This window comes from Aegilops tauschii, chromosome 4 (genome assembly GCF_002575655.3).
Source record: "Aegilops tauschii subsp. strangulata cultivar AL8/78 chromosome 4, Aet v6.0, whole genome shotgun sequence".
Taxonomy (NCBI): domain Eukaryota; kingdom Viridiplantae; phylum Streptophyta; class Magnoliopsida; order Poales; family Poaceae; genus Aegilops; species Aegilops tauschii.
This window is the reverse complement of record NC_053038.3, coordinates 521,329,090-521,348,336: the sequence shown is the minus strand read 5'-3', so window position 1 is coordinate 521,348,336 and position 19,247 is coordinate 521,329,090. Positions and strand designations below refer to the sequence as shown.

The window sequence follows — 19,247 nt, the reverse complement described above, 5'->3', positions numbered from 1 at the left end:
AATATTGAAGCCAAAAGATGCAAAGTTAATAATGATAGTACAACTTATTTGTGGCACTGCCGTTTAGGTCATATTGGTGTAAAGCGCATGAAGAAACTCCATGCTGATGGAATTTTGGAATCACTTGATGCTTGCGAACCATGCCTTATGGGCAAGATGACTAAAACTCCGTTCTCCGAAACAATGGAGCAAGCAACTGACTTATTGGAAATAATACATACTGATGTATGCAATCCGATGAGTGTTGAGGCTCGCGGCGGATATCATTATTTTCTGACCTTCACAGATGATTTGAGCAGATATGGGTATATCTACTTGATGAAACACAAGTCTGAAACATTTGAAAAGTTCAAAGAATTTCAGAGTGAAGTGGAGAATCATCGTAACAAAAATAAAAGTTTCTACGATATGATCGCAAAGGTAAAATATTTCAGTGACGAGTTTGGCCTTCAATTAAAACAATGTGGAATAGTTTCACAAACTCGTGCCACCTGGAACACCACATCATAATGGTGTGTCCCAACGTCATAACCGTACTTTATTGGATATAGTGCAATCTATGATGTCTCTTACCGATTTACCACTATCGTTCTGGGGTTATGCATTAGAGACAGCTGCATTCACATTAAATAGGGCACCGTCTAAACTATGGTTTGGCAAGAAACCTAAGTTGTCGTTTCTTAAAGTTTGGGGTTGCGATGCTTATGTGAAAAAGTTTCATCCTGATAAGCTCAAACCCAAATCGGAAAGGTGCGTCTTCAAAGGATACCCAAAAGTTACTGTTGGGTACACCTTCTATCACAGATCCGAAGGCAAGATATTCGTTGCTAAGAATGGATATTTTCTAGAGAAGGAGTTTCTCTCAAAAGAAGTGAGTGGGAGGAAAGTAGAATTTGATGAGGTAATTGTACCTGCTCCCTTATTGGAAAGTAGTTCATCACAGAAATCTGTTCCTGTGACTCCTACACCAATTAGTGAGGAAGCTAATGATGATGATCATGTAACTTCAGATCAAGTTACTACCAAACCTCGTAGGTCAACTAGAGTGAGATCCACACCAGAGTGGTACGGTAATCCTATTTTGGAGGTCATGTTACTTGATCATGACGAACCTACGAACTATGAGGAAGCGATGATGAGCCCAGATTCCGCGAAATGGCTTGAGGCCATGAAATCTGAGATGGGATCCATGTATGAGAACAAAGTGTGGACTTTGGTTGACTTGCTCGATGATCGACAAGCCATAGAAAATAAATGGATCTTCAAGAGGAAGACGGACGCTGATAGTAGTGTTACTATCTACAAAGCTAGAATTGTCGCAAAAAGGTTTTCGACAAGTTCAAGGTGTTGACTACGATGAGATTTTCTCACTCGTAGAGATGCATAAGTCTGTCCGAATCATGTTAGCAATTGCCGCATTTTATGAAATCTGGCAAATGGATAAACAAAACTGCATTCCTTAATGGATTTATTAAAGAAGAGTTGTATATGATGCAACCAGAAGGTTTTGTCAATCCTAAAGGTGCTAACAAAATATGCAAGCTCCAGCGATCCATCTATGGACTGGTGCAAGCATCTCAGGGTTGGAATATACGCTTTGATGAGTTGATCAAAGCATATAGTTTTATACAGACTTGCGGTGAAGCCTGTATTTACAAGAAAGTGAGTGGGAGCACTACAACATTTCTGATAAGTATATGTGAATGACATATTGTTGATCGGAAATAATGTAGAATTATTCTGCAAAGCAGAAAGGAGTGTTTGAAAGGAGTTTTTCAAAGAAAGACCTCGGTGAAGCTGCTTACATATTGAGCATCAAGATCTATAGAGATAGATCAAAACGCTTGATAAGTTTTTTCAATAAGTACATACTTTGACAAGATTTTGAAGTAGTTCAAAATGGAAGAGTCAAAGAAAGAGTTCTTACCTGTATTACAAGGTGTGAAATTGAGTAAGACTCAAAGCCCGACCACGGCAGAAGATAGAAAGAGAATGAAAGTCATTCCCTATGCCTCAGCCATAGGTTCTATAAAGTATGCCATGCTGTGTACCAGATCTATTGTATACCCTACACTGATTTTGGCAAGGGAGTACAATAGTGATCTAGGAATAGATCACTGGACATCGGTCAAAATTATCCTTAGTGGAATAAGGATATGTTTCTCGATTATGGAGGTGAAAAAAATGGTTCATCGTAAAGGGTTACGTCGATGCAAGTTTTGACACTGATCCAGATGACTCTAAGTCTTCATCTGGATACATATTGAAAGTGGGAGCAATTAGCTAAAGTAGCTCTGTGCAGAGCATTGTAGACATAGAAATTTGCAAAATACATACGGATCTGAATATGGCAGACCCGTTGACTAAACTTATCTCACAAGCAAAACATGATCACACCTTAGTACTCTTTGGGTGTTAATCACATAGCGATGTGAACTAGATTATTGACTCTAGTAAACCCTTTGGGTGTTAGTCACATGACGATGTGAACTATGGGTGTTAATCACAGGGTGATGTGAACTATTGATGTTAAATCACATGGCGATGTGATCTAGATTACTGACTCTAGTGCAAGTGGGAGACTGAAGGAAATATGCCCTAGAGGCAATAATAAAGTTATTATTTATTTCCTTATTTCATGATAAATGTTTATTATTCATGCTCGAATTGTATTAACCGGAAACATAATACTTGTGTGAATACATAGACAAACAGAGTGCCACTAGTATGCCTCTACTTGACTAGCTCGTTGATCAAAGATGGTTATGTTTCCTAGCCATAGACATGAGTTGTCATTTGATTAACGGGATCACATCATTAGGAGAATGATGTGATTGACTTGACCCATTCCGTTGTAGGAGATATGCCCTAGAGGCAATAATAAATGATATTATTTATCTCCGAATTCATATTATGTTTATGTTCCATGCTATAACTGTTGTGGTTCCCGAGCCCGTATATCCATAAAGGCTCTGGGGAGAACCCATATGCACGTGTGAAATAATAAACGATAAATTGTATTCCTAGTCGTGCCTCTAAGACTAGCTCAAGTGTTGCATGATGATTATGTTTTCCCAATCATGGACATGTCTATGCCAAGCAACTTTGAGGGCACAATGTCAGGAAGGACATTTGTGTTGAATCGACCCGAATTGATGTTATGCTATGAGATACATTCGTCACAAGTTAATGGTTTATAACACAGAGATAGTTAATGTTTGCATAATTCCTTAGACCATGAGAGTATCGAGTTTCTTCATGCTTGCTTCATGAACTTTGGGGTTTGTTAAACGTCATCCGTAACTGGATGGCTATTACGGCGGCTTACGGGTTCATGGGAAAGTGTTGAGTAACTTGATAGCTCGAGATTGGGATTTGCTCCTCCGACGATGGAGAGATATACTCGGGCCCTCTCGGTGTTACGGTATCCATCATCGTCTGGCCAGACACTTTGTGATTTGATCACGGGGATGCCGGAACACGATAACGAGAAAAGAGAACAATACCGGTAACGAGGTAACTAGCATAGTGGACAAGTTGTTGATCCACGGGAATGCCAACATGTCTCACCTCGGGTATTTGTAACATATCGCGAAGCAACAGGAATAGCTCACTGCAACTGGAGGTTCACTCGAATATTCATTCGTGTGGGTATAGGGGTCAATATGGGTGTCCACGGCTCCGATGTTGATCATTGATCGAAAGGGGTTCCGGGTCATGTCTATACTTCACCGAACCTATAGGGTCACACGCTTAAGGGTCATCTATCTGCTGAATACTAGACAAGGAGTCTGAGAGAAAATCACCGAAAAAGTTTCGGACAGCGGAAAAGTTCCGCAGAGAGAGGTCACCGGATGAGTTTCGGTGAAACCGAAAAAGTTGTTTCGGGGTATGCCATTAAGTCAAAATGGTTTCGGCACATGCCTGATAATTCTTGGAGGGTGCCAGAATCATTCTGGAAACTTTTTGGAATTTTCAAAAATAAAAACCAAAAATGTTTCGGAGCTGGCGGTACCGCTTTGGCTGTTTTTCGCAGATGAAATTCACTAATCTTAAATTGTTTCAGAACGAATCCAAAATCATTTTAGTGGGTACTGGAATTATTCTAAGACCCACAGAAATATTTTCGGATTTAGTGGACGTGAAAAATTGTCTTCATGAATAGTGAAAATGCATTCTTGTTTGCTTTTCGCAGATGAAAATCACTAAACCGAAATTGTTTCGGAACGCGTTGAAAATTATTTTAGTGGGTACTGGAAATGTTCTGAGCCCACATAAATATTTTCAGTTTGAACGGACGCTGAAAAATGTCGTCATGAATAGTGAAAGTGCTTTTTGCTTGGCTTCTTGGAGAAGCCACCTTGAGGGCCTTTTTGGTATTTCCCCCCTTGGCTTCTTGGAGAAGCCACCCTTGGGCTTGGCCTATAAATAGGGGTGGAGGGGGCTGCCTAAAGGATGATCCCTTCTCACATACAAGTGCCATGCATGATCTGGCTTCTCTCTCCCTCCCAGCGAAATAGTTTCGTAGAGCCGAAAGGCTGTCTGGGTTCCGGTGGGAACTAGTTCTGGACGGCGGAGCCCTGCCGGATAGATGACACCGTATGTGTGCAACTCTGTAGAGAGATCGTAGTTTCGGTCTTAGTTCGTGAGTGCCTCCCGAAGGGCTGTCCGTGTGACCGTCCGAGTTTCGAAGGTCCTCCCGAAGGGCTGTCCGAGTGACCGTTCGAGTTTCGAAGGTCCTCCCGAAGGGCTGTCCGCGACACCGTCCGGGGGACTGTTCGACCGCCTCCTGGAGGGCTGTCTGAGGAGCAGATGAGGGTATACATCCTCGCGGTTGGGAGGTTGTAAATCCTAGCTGCGGGGATTTGCACCGACGATCGTCATCGACTCTACTTCCCGCTGCGCTACGAGTCGGTAACGAAGAAGATCAAACCTTGTATGCAGTCTCCATAGTGGTCCTGGGCTGGTGCGTAGGTCAGAAATTTTTTGTTTTCTGCTGCGTTACCCCTTCAGTTAGCTTAGCACACGATCGTTTAGTATTTGGCTATTGCTTTCTTCATGACTTATACATGTTCCTATGACTATGAGATTATGCAACTCCCGTTTACCGGAGGCACACTTTGTGTGCTACCAAACATCACAACGTAACTGGGTGATTATAAAGGTGCTCTACAGGTGTCTCCGAAGGTACTTGTTGGGTTGGCGTATTTCGAGATTAGGATTTGTCACTCCGATTGTCGGAGAGGTATCTCTGGGCCCACTCGGTAATGCACATCACTTAAGCCTTGCAAGCATTGCAACTAATGAGTTAGTTGCGGGATGATGTATTACAGAATGAGTAAAGAGACTTGCCGGTAACGAGATTGAACTAGGTATTGAGATACCGACGATCGAATCTCGGGCAAGTAACATACCGATGACAAAGGGAACAACGTATGTTGTTATGCGGTCTGACTGATAAAGACCTTCGTAGAATATGTGGGAGCCAATATGAGCATCCAGGTTCCGCTATTGGTTATTGACCGGAGACGTGTCTCGGTCATGTCTACATAGTTCTCGAACCCGTAGGGTCCGCACGCTTAAAGTTTCGATGACAGTTATATTATGAGTTTATATGTTTGATGTACCGAAGGTTGTTCAGAATCCCGGATGTGATCACGGACATAACGAGGAGTCTCGAAATGGTCGAGACATGAAGATTGATATATTGGACTACTATATTCGGACACCGGAATGGTTCCGTGGGTTATCGGATATATACCGGAGTACCGGGGGGTTACCGGAACCCCCCCCCCCCCCCGGGTGGGATTAATGGGCCTATATGGGCCTTAGTGGAGAAGAGGAGGGGCGGCCAGGGCAGGCCGCGCCCCCTCCCCCTCTAGTCCGAATTGGACAAGGAGGGGGGGCCTTTCCTTCTTCTCCTCCTCCTCTTTCCCCCTTCTCCTAATCCAACAAGGAAGGGAGGGAGTCCTAATCCCGGTGGGAGTAGGACTCCTCCTGACGCGCCCCTCTCCTGGCCGGCTGCCTCTCCCCCCTTGCTCCTTTATATACGGGGGCAGGGGGCACCCCAAAGACACAACAATTGATCTGTTGATCTTTTAGCCGTGTGAAGTGCCCCCCTCCACCATAGTCCACCTCGATAATACTGTAGTGGTGCTTAGGTGAAGCCCTGCGTCGGTAGAACATCATCATCGTCACCACGCCGTCGTGCTGACAAAACTCTCCCTCAACACTCGGCTGGATCGGAGTTCGAGGGACGTCATCGGGCTGAACGTGTGCTGAACTCGGAGGTGCCATGCGTTCGGTACTTGATCGGTCGGATCGTGAAGACGTACGACTACATCAACCGCGTTGTGCTAACGCTTCCGCTTTCGGTCTACGAGGGTACGTGGACAACACTCTCCCCTCTCGTTGCTATGCATCTTCATGATCTTGCGTGTGCGTAGGAATTTTTTTTGAAATTACTACGTTCCTCAACAGGTTTTATCCAACATGGGTGACAGCATAATCTTTAGATCGTCCCACCACCTCTTTCGATGTAGGCATAGAAGTTGGTCTCATATGGTTCTACTCTTGCTGATTTTTGTCAGACCGTTAGTGTTCGGCTGTGTGCATCTTAGTTATGCAGATGCCTGGTGTTGCTCATCACGATTCACATCCATTTGCTGCTATTTTAAGTTAATGTAAAAGCGCCATCAATAAAATAAAATCGAACTCCCATTTTTTTTCCCTGAAAAAGATCTATCTTTGCGTGGTATATTATTTCGAGCATACTGCGTGAAGCGCGTTTCTATCCGAACAGCCCTCTCAAAAAGGAATTTTGTCACCCGCAAAAAAAAAACAAAAAGGAATTTTGCGTTGTTTCTCTCTAGTAAAAACGAACGACACATTTTCCGTTCGCCAAGAGACACTTTGGCCGAGTGGTTAAGGCGTGTGCCTGCTAAGTACATGGGCTCTGCCCGCGAGAGTTCGAATCTCTCAGGTGTCGATTTTCCTTTTCATTTTTACCTCTTTTTTGCTCTGGTAGATGGGCCGGCCCTCGTGCTACATGTGCCGGGCCGGCCTATTCTCCATTTCTTCCCTTGAGCCCACAGATAGATAGAATGGCCGTCCGCCTACAAAGGAAGATTCCTCAAAAAAAAAATCTACAAAGTAAGATTTTCTAGAAAAAAATCCTACAAAGGAAAGATGTCTCAAAAATAAAAACCTACAAAAGGAATTGTTGCTAAAAAAGAACCTACAAACGAAGTTTTTGTCTAAAAAAGACCTACTTCCTTTGACTCAAATTAGTTGTCTTAGATCCGTATCTAAACACTACACCACAAAGAAAAATAAAACATACTCCCACTATAAATAAATATAAGAGCATTTAGATCACTAATTTAGTAATCTAAACGTTCTTACATTTCTTTACGGAGGGAGTACCTAGTACCACTAACAAAAAACTTATTCAGACTTGGATTTTCTGCTCTCTGGCTCGAAATACACTCGCAAACTGTAAAATAGTTTAAAAATGTGATGTTCTTTTTTGTCATACATCGACGCATGTTCTAAGAGCATGCAAAATCTCACCAAGAAAAAGACATCTGTGGTGGTCCGTGGAAATACAAAATTCAGATATCAAACTACATTTGGAGCACTCATTTTTGTTTTTGTTTTGCACAGACCACGATGGATGTTGGGCGGTGGGGGTATTTGTAGGTGAGGTACATTGTGCAAGTTCTTTTTTTTTTGTTAATTGGACACACTTACCCACAAACAAAAAATTGCATACACTCGTGACATAAATCTTAAATGCAGGGCCCTTGTCTACAAGTTTTGTTTAGCGCTACAAAATGGATTTTTTTTCTCCCGGACATTTTGTATAGTGCTTATCTTTTTTACGTTTTCTGTTATACCATTTGATTTTTGAAAGCCAGACATTTTTTTTCCATGATAAATACAAGGTTGTGACTTGCACACTGCTTATAACATTAAAATAGGCAAGCATTCTGGGTTTTGCAAGGCCTTTTGCATTGCAAAATTAGTCAAATATTGATTCCATCAGCATTCAATTATGTTTATAGTTTTGATTCTCAATGTATAAGTAACCAAATGAATGATGAGGTATTTCTCATGCTGGCATTTGGGTCCGAAAAACCAAAACTGAACCGAACTGAATTGTCAGGTAATTCGGTTTCAACTTTGATTCGTATTTTTCTTTTTATTCGGGTTTCGGGTGTTGTTCAGGTTTCATCCGTTGTTGCTCGAATAGATCGCGATAACGGAAATTATTAGAAGGCATCCGTCCCACCTCGCAAAATTGGCCTAGCCCACTACATTCCACCCCCTAGCCGCCTAGACACTATTTCTACTTCCCAACCGCCTTCAGCCATCGTGTATCTTGCTCACGCGTGCGTCGTTGCTTCCCACTTCATAGCCGCCTCCATCCCAAACCCTTGTGTGCCATGGCGTCCACTAGCATCGTCATCACGGAACTGTGTCGCGTGGTCATCTCCCGTAGCGCCGGTGAGCGGTCGTGACTTGGTTGTCGCTTGCGGTGCCCTTGCCCGCCTTCGCCATGACAGACGCCCGTGGCGGCCTCTCTAAAATTACTTTTCTACATCGGCCGGGGCATTTCCTCTCCTCGGTGGTGCTGTGAGCCCATTTTCTTCGCCCCCTTTGTCACCGGCCTCCGTCTGTACCACGTGCCCGCGGACCTGCGCACCGCGATGTTGGCAGTCATCTGGTAGTACATCGGTTTCTACGGGTCAAACAAACCAACAAAATCGTTTAACCGAAGAATACACCCATATTTTTCTTGTTTTTGAGAACCCAAATTTTCCCGAAAATACCAAACCCAAGGAGTACCCGAACAACTTCAACTAAATCGCTTAACCGTCAAATACACACATTCTCGGGGGGCTATGTGCAAACCGCGCCAGACGAAGAGGGGACAAGAATCTCCTCCCTCCTCCTCTCCGGCGAGGCCCCGACCCCGACCCCGCACCCCACGGCGGCCGGAGACGATGGCGAGGAAGGGCGTGTCGTACGTGACGGCGGCGCAGCTCGTGTCCATGGCGCGCGACCCCCGCGTCGCCATCATCGACGTCAGGTACGCACGCGCGCGCCGATCCGCGCCCCATCTCCGTGACCGCGCCGGGGAGCGCGAGCGATAGGAGGCTAACCGGGGGTGGCTGGTTTGGTTGGGGGATCTGCAGGGACGAGGAGCGGATCTGCGACGCGCACATCGCCGGGTCGCACCACTACGCCAGCGACGGCTTCGCGGACCGGCTGCCGGAGATCGCCGAGGCCACCCGGGGCAAGGAGACCCTCGTCTTCCACTGCGCCCTCAGCCAGGTCAGGCCCCTTCCTCCCTCCTCCAGAACTCTTTATTCTAGTTGTTCATATTTGCAGCACCACTTGCTGTCGAGCAAACGATTAGCACCTTGGACCTTGGCACTTGGCAGTAGTACCGGTAGAACAGTCGGTGCTCTCTGTAGGTCTCGAACTGTTTCATGTGATGTGGCCACTAATTGGAGTTTCACAAGCTCCTCGCTAACATAAAATCAGGCCTAGGTATCATGGATTATGAGTTGATCTGGGATTCAGGGTGGAAGCACAAATTACAGAGATAAATTGCCTTGTTTGTGATGCCGGTGTGATTCAGGACCCGTGATCATGTATAAGGATGGTGGTTATTTGTCGATATCTGTACTGTGAATTTGATGGCTATCACTGGGAAATGCAAATACAACTGTTTATGTGTATATTACATGAAGGCATCAACAAGGTAGTTGAACTGGGTTCCATTTTTTTTTACAGAATTAGACCAGTGAGACAGTTTTTGTGCAGATGACGTAGCCATAGGACTTCCATTGTTTTCGTTCTGTGGGTTTACATGTTATTGTTATTCGTGATTGTACGGTATCAGGTCCAGCTTTCTTCTATACCTTTGCAATCGGTATGTCTTCTCTAGGCCTGTGGTGAGGCTCAGGACATCTTTATATGCTTAAGTGTTGTCTGAATCAGTACTTCTAATATAAACCATGGCTTTATCTTCTACTCCCTCCGTTCCTAAATATAAGTCTTTGTAAAGATTCACTATGGGTCACATACAGATGTATATAGATGCATTTTAGAGTGTTGATTCACTCATTTTGCTCCGTATGTGGTCCATAGTGAAATCTCTCCAAAGGCTTATATTTACGAACGGAGGGAGTAGCAACAACTGTTGCTTAATTCTCTGAGTTTATATGGTTTACTTTATAGATTATAGAACTGATAAATTGTAAGCTGTACTGTTTGCCTGGGTAAAGATGCTTAGCTTTGGTAGCAGCTGTTTTCTCTATGTGTACAAAACAGGAAGACATCAATGAGGTGGCTGAATGTAACGCCCACGATGCGGCTATATCTCCCACGTGTCGAGACACGACTTAGAGGCATAACCGCATAGTGGTTTTGTCGCAAGAAGGATCATCTTCACACAATCCCATGTAATGAACAAGAATGGGATAAAGAGTTGGCTTACAATTGCCACTTCACACAATACATAAATATCATTCATACATCATCCAAAGTACAATCATATAGACCGACTACGGTCAAAAACCAGATGAAAATAAGACAACCCCAAATGCTAGATCCCCGATCGTCCCAACTGGGCTTCACTACTGATCATCAGGAAAAGACACATAGTAACGACCACGTTCCTCGTCGAACTCCCACTTGAGATCGACGCCATCGTCTGCACTGGCATCGTCGGCACCTGCAACTGTTTTGGAAGTATCTGTGAGTCACGGGGACTCAGCAATCTCACACCCGCGAGATCAAGACTATTTAAGCTTATAGGACAAAGAGGTGCAAAGAGGTGGAGCTGCAGCGGCAAAAGCATATATGGTGGCTAACTTGCGCAAACGAGAGCGAGAAGAGAAGCAACGGAACGGACGTCATCTAGCAATGATCAAGAAATGATCCTGAACACCTACTTACGTCATACATAACACAGACCGTGTTCACTTCCCGGACTCCGCCGAGAAGAGACCATCACGGCTATACACGCACTTGGTGTATTTTAATTGGGTCAAGTGACAAGTTATCTACAACCGGACATTAACAAATTCCCATCTGCCTCATAACCGCGGGCACGGCTTTCGAAAGATAATACCCTGCAGGGGTGTCCCAACTTAGCCCATCATAAGCTCTCACGGTCAACGAAGGATAAACCTTCTCCCGGAAAGACCCGATCAGTCTCGGAATCCCGGTTTACAAGACATCTCGACAATGGTAAAACAAGACCAGCAAAGCCACCCGAATGTGCCGACAAATCCCGATAGGAGCTGCACATATCTCGTTCTCAGGGCACACCGGATGAGACATCCTACGAGTAAAACCAGACCTCGAGTTTCCAGGAGGGGGCCCCGCAGTCTGCTCAGTTCGGACCAACACTCGAAGGAGCACTGGCCGGGGGGGTTAAAATAAGATGACCCTCGGGCTCGCGAAAACCCGGGGGAAAAAGGTTTAGGTAGCGAATAGTAAAACCAAGGTTGGGCCTTGCTGGAGGAGTTTTATTCAAGGCGAACTATCAAGGGGGTCCCATAAATCACCCGACCGCGTAAGGAACGCAAACTCAAGGAACATAATCCCGGTATAACAGTAACTAGGGCCGGCAAAAGTGGAACAAATCACCAGGCATAAGGCCGAGCCTTCCACCCTTTACCAAAATATATATATATATGCATTAATTAAATAATAGATATTGTGATATCCCAACATATCCATGTTCCGATATGGAACAAACTTCAACTTCACCTGCAACTAGCAACGCTATAAGAGGGGCTGAGCAAAAGCGGTAACATAGCCAAACAACGGTTTGCTAGGAGAGGATGGTTAGAGGCTAACATGGCTAAAATAGGAGACATGATATAGCAAGTGATAGGTAGCGAGCATGGCAATAGAGCGAACAACTAGCATAGCAAAGATAGAAGTGATTTCGAGGGGTGGTCATCTTGCCTGCAAGATTCTCAGAGTTGTCGAAAGCTTGATCCTCGTAAGCGTACTCGACAGGTTCCTCGTTCACGAACTCGTCTCCCGGCTCTACCCAAGACAAGAACACAAACAAACGGAACCACAATCAACAACGAGAAATGCACAAGCAACATGATGCAAAATATGTATGATATGCAAGAAATGATATGCGATGCATATGCGTGCTCCGGAAGGAAAATGATGAGCATGGCAGTAACTTGGCAAACCAAGCATGCCACTGGAAAGATGAGATGATTTCGGTCGAAATCGATATAAAGATCACCGGAATCGGATGCACGGTTTGCAAATGGCAAGCAACACAAGAATGACACTAATCTGCGATAAACAACAAGATAGCACTTAAAATGCAACAAGCAACAATGCTACAGCACCCCAACATAGCAACAAAGCACATGGCAGTAATCTACAGGAGATGCTTGACAAAAGATGAACACTGAGCTATGGCTAGTTCACAACATATCAAGCTCAAACAAGCATGGCAAAAGTGCAAAAGATTACAGGTTCACAGACTTAGTGAAAAACTGGACATGGCAGAAATCAGCATCAGGTAGCCATGTTCAGAGCACGAAATCAACATGCTACAGGAACTTAACATAACAAAACAAGGCATGGTAGTGTTCTACTAAATGCACTTGACAAAAGTCCCTTACTGACCATAAGCCAAAAATGACCAGAAGATATGGTGGCAAGCATGTAAACATAGCAAGTTTCGTTATCAGGTTCCAGACTTAGCAGAAAACAGAGCATGGCAGAAATATTAATATGTAGGCCTCTTTGTGAGCTTGATGCACTCACTAAAGAGCAATTCATGATAAACCAAGCATACCTACAGCAAGATGGCATGTTAATGAAGCTAACCATGGCAAGAACAATTGCATAGCATGTATGGATCAACTACAATAAGCTTGGCAAAAATGCATGTCATGTTAAGAATCTGCCAGAAATATTTTATAGCAAAAGTAGAGCAAGATTGAGTCATGCTATGGTACTCTAAAATTGCAAACAATTGCAGGAATGGATCAATTACAACTATAGCTACAAAACATCCTTACTGAACATCTCCAAAATATGCATGGATCTCTCTGTAGCATCAAGTTTACATGGCAACAAAATTACAGCAGACGAGGACTTAGAGAAATCACTAAGTTCCTGAAATCAGAATTATTATGGGGCCTACTTTGCATGCTTGTGCTAGTCACCACAGAGATCACAAAAATACATGGACTATACCACTGGAAAGATGGCATGGCATACTTCAAAACAAATGTAGAGCTCATGCTCAAAACATGCACAGAATAAATGATACAAAAATGACAAATCTCCAAGTTCTGATAAGAACCAGAGATTAACAGCAACTAGCCATCTTCCAACGAAGATTTGGGCATCAAGATGACCTCTAATGAAAATGGTGCAATTGAACAAAATGAAGAGCATCACGAGACGAACAATTTGACATATTATACGCGCGAATCAGAGCTACATGCACAAAGTTATCACATCGGGAACAGGAGCATATGCTGAGAAAAATTAGGACTTAGAAAAAAACGAAGGCTAGGAAAGTCAAGGGGGTGAGCTGTACCAGATCGGATCGAGGGGACTTGCTCGAGCCCGAGCTCGTCGCCGGCGGGAGGAGGAAAGGAGGCGGTGGCGGCGGCCGTGGGAAGGAGAGGAGGCGCCGGAGGAGGGGGGCCGCCGGCGGGGACGGCGGTCGCCGGCCGGGGCGGCGCCGGCGGGGCTGCGGGCGGCGGCCGGAGCCCAAGGCGCGGTGGCGGCGGTGATGGCGGCGGCGGCGCCCGGCGGGGAGGCGAGGCGGCGGCGGAGGAGACGGGCCGGAGGGCCGGCGCGCGGGCCCGGCGGGCCGGCGGGGTCCGGGCGGCAGCGGAGGCGGCCACGTGGCGCTCGCGGGTTGGCCGGGCGGCGCGGCGGACGTGTCCGGCGCGGGCGGACGCGTCCGGTGCGGCGCGGAGGGAGAGGGTTAGGGTTTCGTCTGAGATTTCGTTTTCGGGATGCCCACTTATAAATAGGTAGAGGGAGCTAGGAGACTCCAAATGAGGTGCGGTTTTCGCCCACACGATCGTGATCGAACGACCTAGAGCATGGAAGAGAGTTTGGTGGGTTTTGGGCTGGTTTTGGAGGGGGTTTTGCTGGACACTCAAATGGACTTTGCGGATGCCCGGTTAACCGATGGAGTACCAAACGACCTCCGAATGGAACGAAACTTGACCGGTAGTCTCCGGGTGGTATATTAAGACCACTTGACAAGCCTCGGTCCATTCTGAGAAAATTTGACACACGCACACGAAAGAAAACTAGAGGGGTGCACCCGAGGAGATAGGAGCGCCGGATTGGAAAACGGACAACGGGGAAAATGCTCGGATGCATGAGACGAACACGTATGCGAATGCAATGCACATGATGACATGATATGAAAATGCATGACATGACAAAATACAAAACGAAAGACAAAACCCGACAATGGAGGGAAAAACATATCACATAGCCGGAAATGGCAAGAGTCGGAGTTATAAATATGGCAAGTTACATGCGGGGTGTTACACTGAAACTGCCTTACGTTATGTTTTCAGAATCAGACCATTGGAGATTTCCTGAACATCGCCAGTGGGACAGTTTTTTTCCAGATGCCGTAGCCACAGGACTTCCATTGTTTTCTTTTTGTGGTTCTACGTACATGTTATTTGTATTCACGATTGTATGATATCAGGGTCAGTGTTCTTCTATACCCTTGCAATCTTTGTGTGCTCTCTAGGCCTGTAGTCAGGACATCTTTATATGCTAAGGTTTTGTCTGAATGGCCACTTCAAATATAAACCATGGACCGTCCAAAAATAAAATAAAATAAAATAAAACCCTTGGATTTATCCTCTAGCAAGAAGTATAAATTGTTATTTGCGATGTTCGTCTTGGTAACTATGATTGGCTTTTGTAACAGCTATGCTACTGTGTTTATTATCCTCCTACCTTCAGCGTTGTATGTATTTTTTGTTCTTTCATCACAGTTTTACCTCCCAATCTGAGTTGAGGTTATCACCTCTGGTTCTTCTTGTAACCTGTCCGTTCAAACTGCAGGTGCGCGGACCATCTTGTGCAAGAATGTTTCTGGACTATTTATCAGAGGCCAAGGAAGAGTCAGCGGTGAAGAGCATCACGGTCCTCGAGCGTGGATTCAACGGATGGGAGCTTTCAGGGAGAGCTGTTTGCCGCTGCAAGGATGCTCCTTGCAAGGGTGTATGCTCTTGAAGTCTTCAGTATTCATGTAAACAAACATGATGCATTTCTCAAGTGCAGAGGATGCTGCTCTGCATGTTACCAAGATGATCACTATCTACAGGGCTAGCCGTTCGTAGTCAATTACTTCTATAGCAGCACACATTAAAATGGCATATCTCAATTGGATGCACCAGCAACAACGCTATGTGGATCAATCCATCCATCCATCCATCCATCCATGGAATAACAGGCACTTCATGGCATGTAAACTGGATATAAACCTTATTGGCGATTATTGAGAATATTTTGCTTTCACCGATGAGCATCCGCATCCTGTTTGAGCTGAAGTTCGATCATCTCTATGTTCTCCCTAATGGCTAATATGCATGCTTGGCTGCTTGGCTGCTTGTTTCTTGTTTTTTTCATCACAAAACTAATATTTGCAGTATCACTTTGTTGCGGTAACTCTTTGCTGATTCATATGCATATCATGATTTTCTAATGAAACTTCCTTTTGTATGTCATTCTGATTTGGCGAAGTCTAGATATTCAATAGGTAAGTTTATTTAGACAAGTTTTTTCTTTCCTTTTGCTGCTCTGTGTGTTTCAGCAGAAATGAAATGATCGGCTCTGCTAGCATAGAAACCAATCTGATGCAGATATTTAAGGCTTGAAATACAAGGAATTCTAAAGCTGGAGAATGAATAATCCTTTTTGATCTTCCTGTTCTTTGTGCTGAATTAACTACATTACTGGTCTTTGTGCTGAATCAACTACATTACTGGAATTTGCAAAGAATAATGCTAATCTTTGATCATGATGCTAATTTGATCATCAACTCCAATGTTGGTTTTATCAGATAGCGAGGAGCTCTCCTAGGTGGAGTGGCTGTCGCCGGCCTGGGTTCGAGTCTCCTCATTCTCCTATAAGAATAAGACAGGGGGCTTCTTTCCCTCTGTTCCTCATTCTTTTCTTTCTTTTTTCTTTTTTTTAGATAGTGACAGAAACTGGAGCCATCTTTTCCCTTTTCCTGAACATAACTGAAACAGAAGCACCCTTTTCTATACAACAAGATTGCACATATGGTACATGGAAGTATGACAGCCGAACAACTCTATAGGTACATCTAGGAAACGTTTTCATAGACACCCCTCTGTAATACAATCTTTAATCACCAGTAAACCACCTAAATATCAGCCTCTTCACAACACCAATAAAGCACCTAAATGAATAAAATTAATTTCCTGTACAAAGATTGCCAGTTTGTCAGCCCATTACCGCTTCTGTTGTTACACTGTACATGACTCGCAAACCATCCGGTTCGCCATCAAAAATTGGGATGGAATGTCAGGAACTGATCTTCTGAACTTCTGGCGAGAAAAATCCATGTCCACCGGTAGTGCTCATGCTCGACAAGTGATTTGTTGGCTCGGCAGAGACTGTAAGTTGCAGCTGTTGTTGCACAAATGCAGCAGAGTAGATGTCAGCAACCACCAAAAGATCCTTGGCGATTTGCTTCACTCAGGCCTTCACCTCCTTGATGACCCGACACGACTCCTCTGAGACCGGTCTAGCAAAGCTTCAAGCTCCCTCAGCACTTGCCATGTGGCATCTCCCTCTTGCAACGGCCGGTTGAACACCAGCGCCTTCCGCTTCACAGGATCCCACAAGTTCTTCTGTATCGCACTTAAGTTCGTTGCCACAACATGGTCCAGCACCGTCTCAAGACTGGCGACATCCTTCTCGGCCACCTGTAATGATATGTCTTGCCACCGGAGGACAGAAGGGAATGGCAGGCGTATATCATCGGCAATTATGACAGGAACGCAACCGAGTAGGACTGATTCCACGAGCCGAGGGCTCCACGGCGCCCAGCCCAGCGGGCAGAGACAGAACAGAGAACGGGCCATCTCTGATCGGTAGTCATCGTATCGCTTCCGCTTAAGGTAGAACTTGCTATTACGACCATAATGATGTAGTAGCTCAGTCCTCACCTTCCTGTTGCAAGGAAATGATAAGAACCAGTAAATTGTAAGTATGGTCTGATGAGTTAAATTTAATTTACTCTTTGTTATCCTACTGGCCGTATATGTACAGCTATTGATGGAATTTTGACAGTTATGGGTGAGACCTTGCCTGACCTAGGCAACTAAAGGTTTTTTTTTTCTTCTGCGGGGAGTATATGGAGTACAGATATTGAACAAATGATTCACTCAGATATTGAACAAATAAGAGATAGAACCTTAGAGAACCTCAAAACCAGTCCCCTTCCTACTACTTATGGGATAATTGCTAGATGAAGCAACTTAAGAGAAGTGTGGCATATGCTTACTTGCTGTAGAAGCGGCCACTGATATTCTTGGGGTGGACCTCCATCTTGCCCCGGAAGAAGGCAAAGATGTCCCTTCGCGCCTTCTCCGGCTCCGGTAGCTCAAGCGCCACCTCCGGAGGAACGTGTGGGGGGATAACCACATGCTCTGCCTCCTGGCACACGTGAGGACCGTGCACACCAAATGTCTGTAGCAGGATCGACTTCTTGAGGAACTCCGGTATGCCATCCGCAACGGCCACATCCTCCTGATCAAAACAAACCGAAACGTTAGTGCAACTGAGTAGTTCCCTAAATCTCTTACAGGAGTTGGGGAACCGCATTGAAGTAAATTCAAGCCGAACTAAGTTCCATCATGACAACAACCATGCATTTTAATGGTTGTATAAGTAGCTTCCATAAGTATACTGATATACGGCGCAGCACAAGAGGAATTCTGATACTAATTAAGCTAGGAATTGGTAAATTTCACAGCAAGAACTATTGATTGAACTCGAGTCGCTCCGATTTGGAACCGACGCTGACCGCTCATTGTCATGAAGAGCTGGTATGCCATTTAGGAGCCAAGAACACGCAGCTGCTAGCTTCCACGGCTCCGCCTTGGAAACCCCCATTTGGACGCAAGAAACACACCTAACCCGCACGCAACAGCACTCACCATGGGGTGGAAGCAGGCGCCGAAGTCGTGGGAGGCGACGAAGACGTGGTCGGCGCCGGCGGAGCGGTTCCAGTAGGGCATCTCCCGGCGGACGAGGGCGACGGCGTCGGCCAGCAGGCCGCGGGCGTGCGAGAGGGACGGGAAGCCGTTGGCCGTGGAGAAGTTGCAGGAGACGTAGACGGGCACGAAGAAGAGGTCGGCGTCCTCGGGGCGGGCGGCGCGGGCGGCGGGGCAGCCCAGCAGCGCGTCGTGCAGCGCGACCTCGGCCGCGAAGAGGTGGCGCGCGCACCGCGGGTCGGCGGCGGCCCAGTCGCGGTTGAAGCGGGAGGGGAGGTCGTAGACGTAGATCCGGACGGGGGAATTGGAGGTTGTAGCGGCGGTGGTGGCGGCGGAGAGGGCGCGGGGCTTGGTGCTGCGGAGGAGGACGGCGGGGCGGAGGAGCGGGGAGGCGGCCGGCGGGGCGGCGGAGAGGAAGAGGCAGACGGAGAGCGCGAACCAGACGAGCAGCAGCCACGCGGAGTGCCTCCGGAGCGTGCCGGCGAGGCCGGGCGGCGATCTCCGGGCCGTCGCCGGCGCGGGGAGCTTCGGATCTCTCATGGCGGAGATGCTTTGCTCCGGCGGTGGCGGAGGGGAGGGGAAAGACACCGCGGCGCGTGGGTTTGGTGGGTTGACTCGAGCTGGAAAAAGCTCGCGTCTTTCCGTCCGTCTCCCTCCCCCCACCTTGTTTTTGGTAAGTGGCTTTGCTGGATGGATAGATGGGCTGTCTAACAAGTTTAGAAGGTGTTCTTCACTTAATGCATTTTATTTATTGATCATCATTAACTCAAAGGAGTTTTCTAGCAAGTGCCTTTTATTGGTGATTAATTGGTCATGATATCTTTGGGATAAAAAATTGTTTGTAGGAGTATACGAACTGATCATTAATCATGTTATCTTTTATGGTGAAACGTATCACAGTTTGTCATGCTTACGAAGAGCTCTTTACGTAACCCCGCCCCCACCCCC

The 19,247-nt window shown here is 45.9% G+C and overlaps 2 protein-coding genes and 1 non-coding gene across 4 annotated transcripts; 2 read left to right on the top strand and 1 right to left on the bottom strand.

Moving 5' to 3' along the window:
• Positions 1-6,906: 6,906 nt before the first annotated feature.
• On the top strand, positions 6,907-6,988 carry TRNAS-GCU (transfer RNA serine (anticodon GCU)). The gene has a single exon. It is a non-coding gene; the product is annotated as a tRNA-Ser (tRNA).
• A 1,881-nt stretch (positions 6,989-8,869) lies between these two features.
• Positions 8,870-15,570, top strand: LOC109742977 (arsenate reductase 2.2). The gene is made up of 3 exons (XM_020302076.3): positions 8,870-9,094; positions 9,201-9,339; positions 15,115-15,570. Exons 1-3 carry the CDS (start codon positions 8,907-8,909, stop codon positions 15,283-15,285), a joined length of 498 nt encoding a protein of 165 aa, XP_020157665.1. The 5' UTR covers positions 8,870-8,906; the 3' UTR covers positions 15,286-15,570.
• A 726-nt stretch (positions 15,571-16,296) lies between these two features.
• Positions 16,297-18,982, bottom strand: LOC109758165 (probable glucuronosyltransferase Os03g0107900). 2 transcript variants are annotated; one of them, XM_073497243.1, is made up of 4 exons: positions 18,243-18,976; positions 17,588-17,832; positions 16,789-17,253; positions 16,297-16,477 (listed from the first exon to the last, which is right to left on the bottom strand). In XM_073497243.1, the coding sequence occupies exons 1-4, from the start codon at positions 18,837-18,839 to the stop codon at positions 16,423-16,425; spliced, it is 1,362 nt and encodes a 453-aa protein (XP_073353344.1). In that variant the 5' UTR covers positions 18,840-18,976; the 3' UTR covers positions 16,297-16,422. The 2 variants fall into 2 exon arrangements, with proteins under 2 accessions (XP_073353344.1, XP_020172634.1); XM_020317045.4 differs by having other exon boundaries at positions 16,297-17,253; positions 18,243-18,982.
• Positions 18,983-19,247: the final 265 nt, after the last annotated feature.

Coding starts and splice junctions, on each gene's coding strand:
- LOC109742977 (XM_020302076.3), top strand. CDS start 8,907: ATGTGCAAACCGCGCCAGACGAAGAGGGGACAAGAATCTCCTCCCTCC. Junction 9,095..9,200: donor GTCGCCATCATCGACGTCAG/GTACGCACGCGC, acceptor GGGGATCTGCAG/GGACGAGGAGCGGATCTGCG. Junction 9,340..15,114: donor TCCACTGCGCCCTCAGCCAG/GTCAGGCCCCTT, acceptor TTCAAACTGCAG/GTGCGCGGACCATCTTGTGC.
- LOC109758165 (XM_073497243.1), bottom strand. CDS start 18,839: ATGAGAGATCCGAAGCTCCCCGCGCCGGCGACGGCCCGGAGATCGCCG. Junction 17,833..18,242: donor GCGCCTGCTTCCACCCCATG/GTGAGTGCTGTT, acceptor TGTTTTGATCAG/GAGGATGTGGCCGTTGCGGA. Junction 17,254..17,587: donor AGTGGCCGCTTCTACAGCAA/GTAAGCATATGC, acceptor TCCTTGCAACAG/GAAGGTGAGGACTGAGCTAC.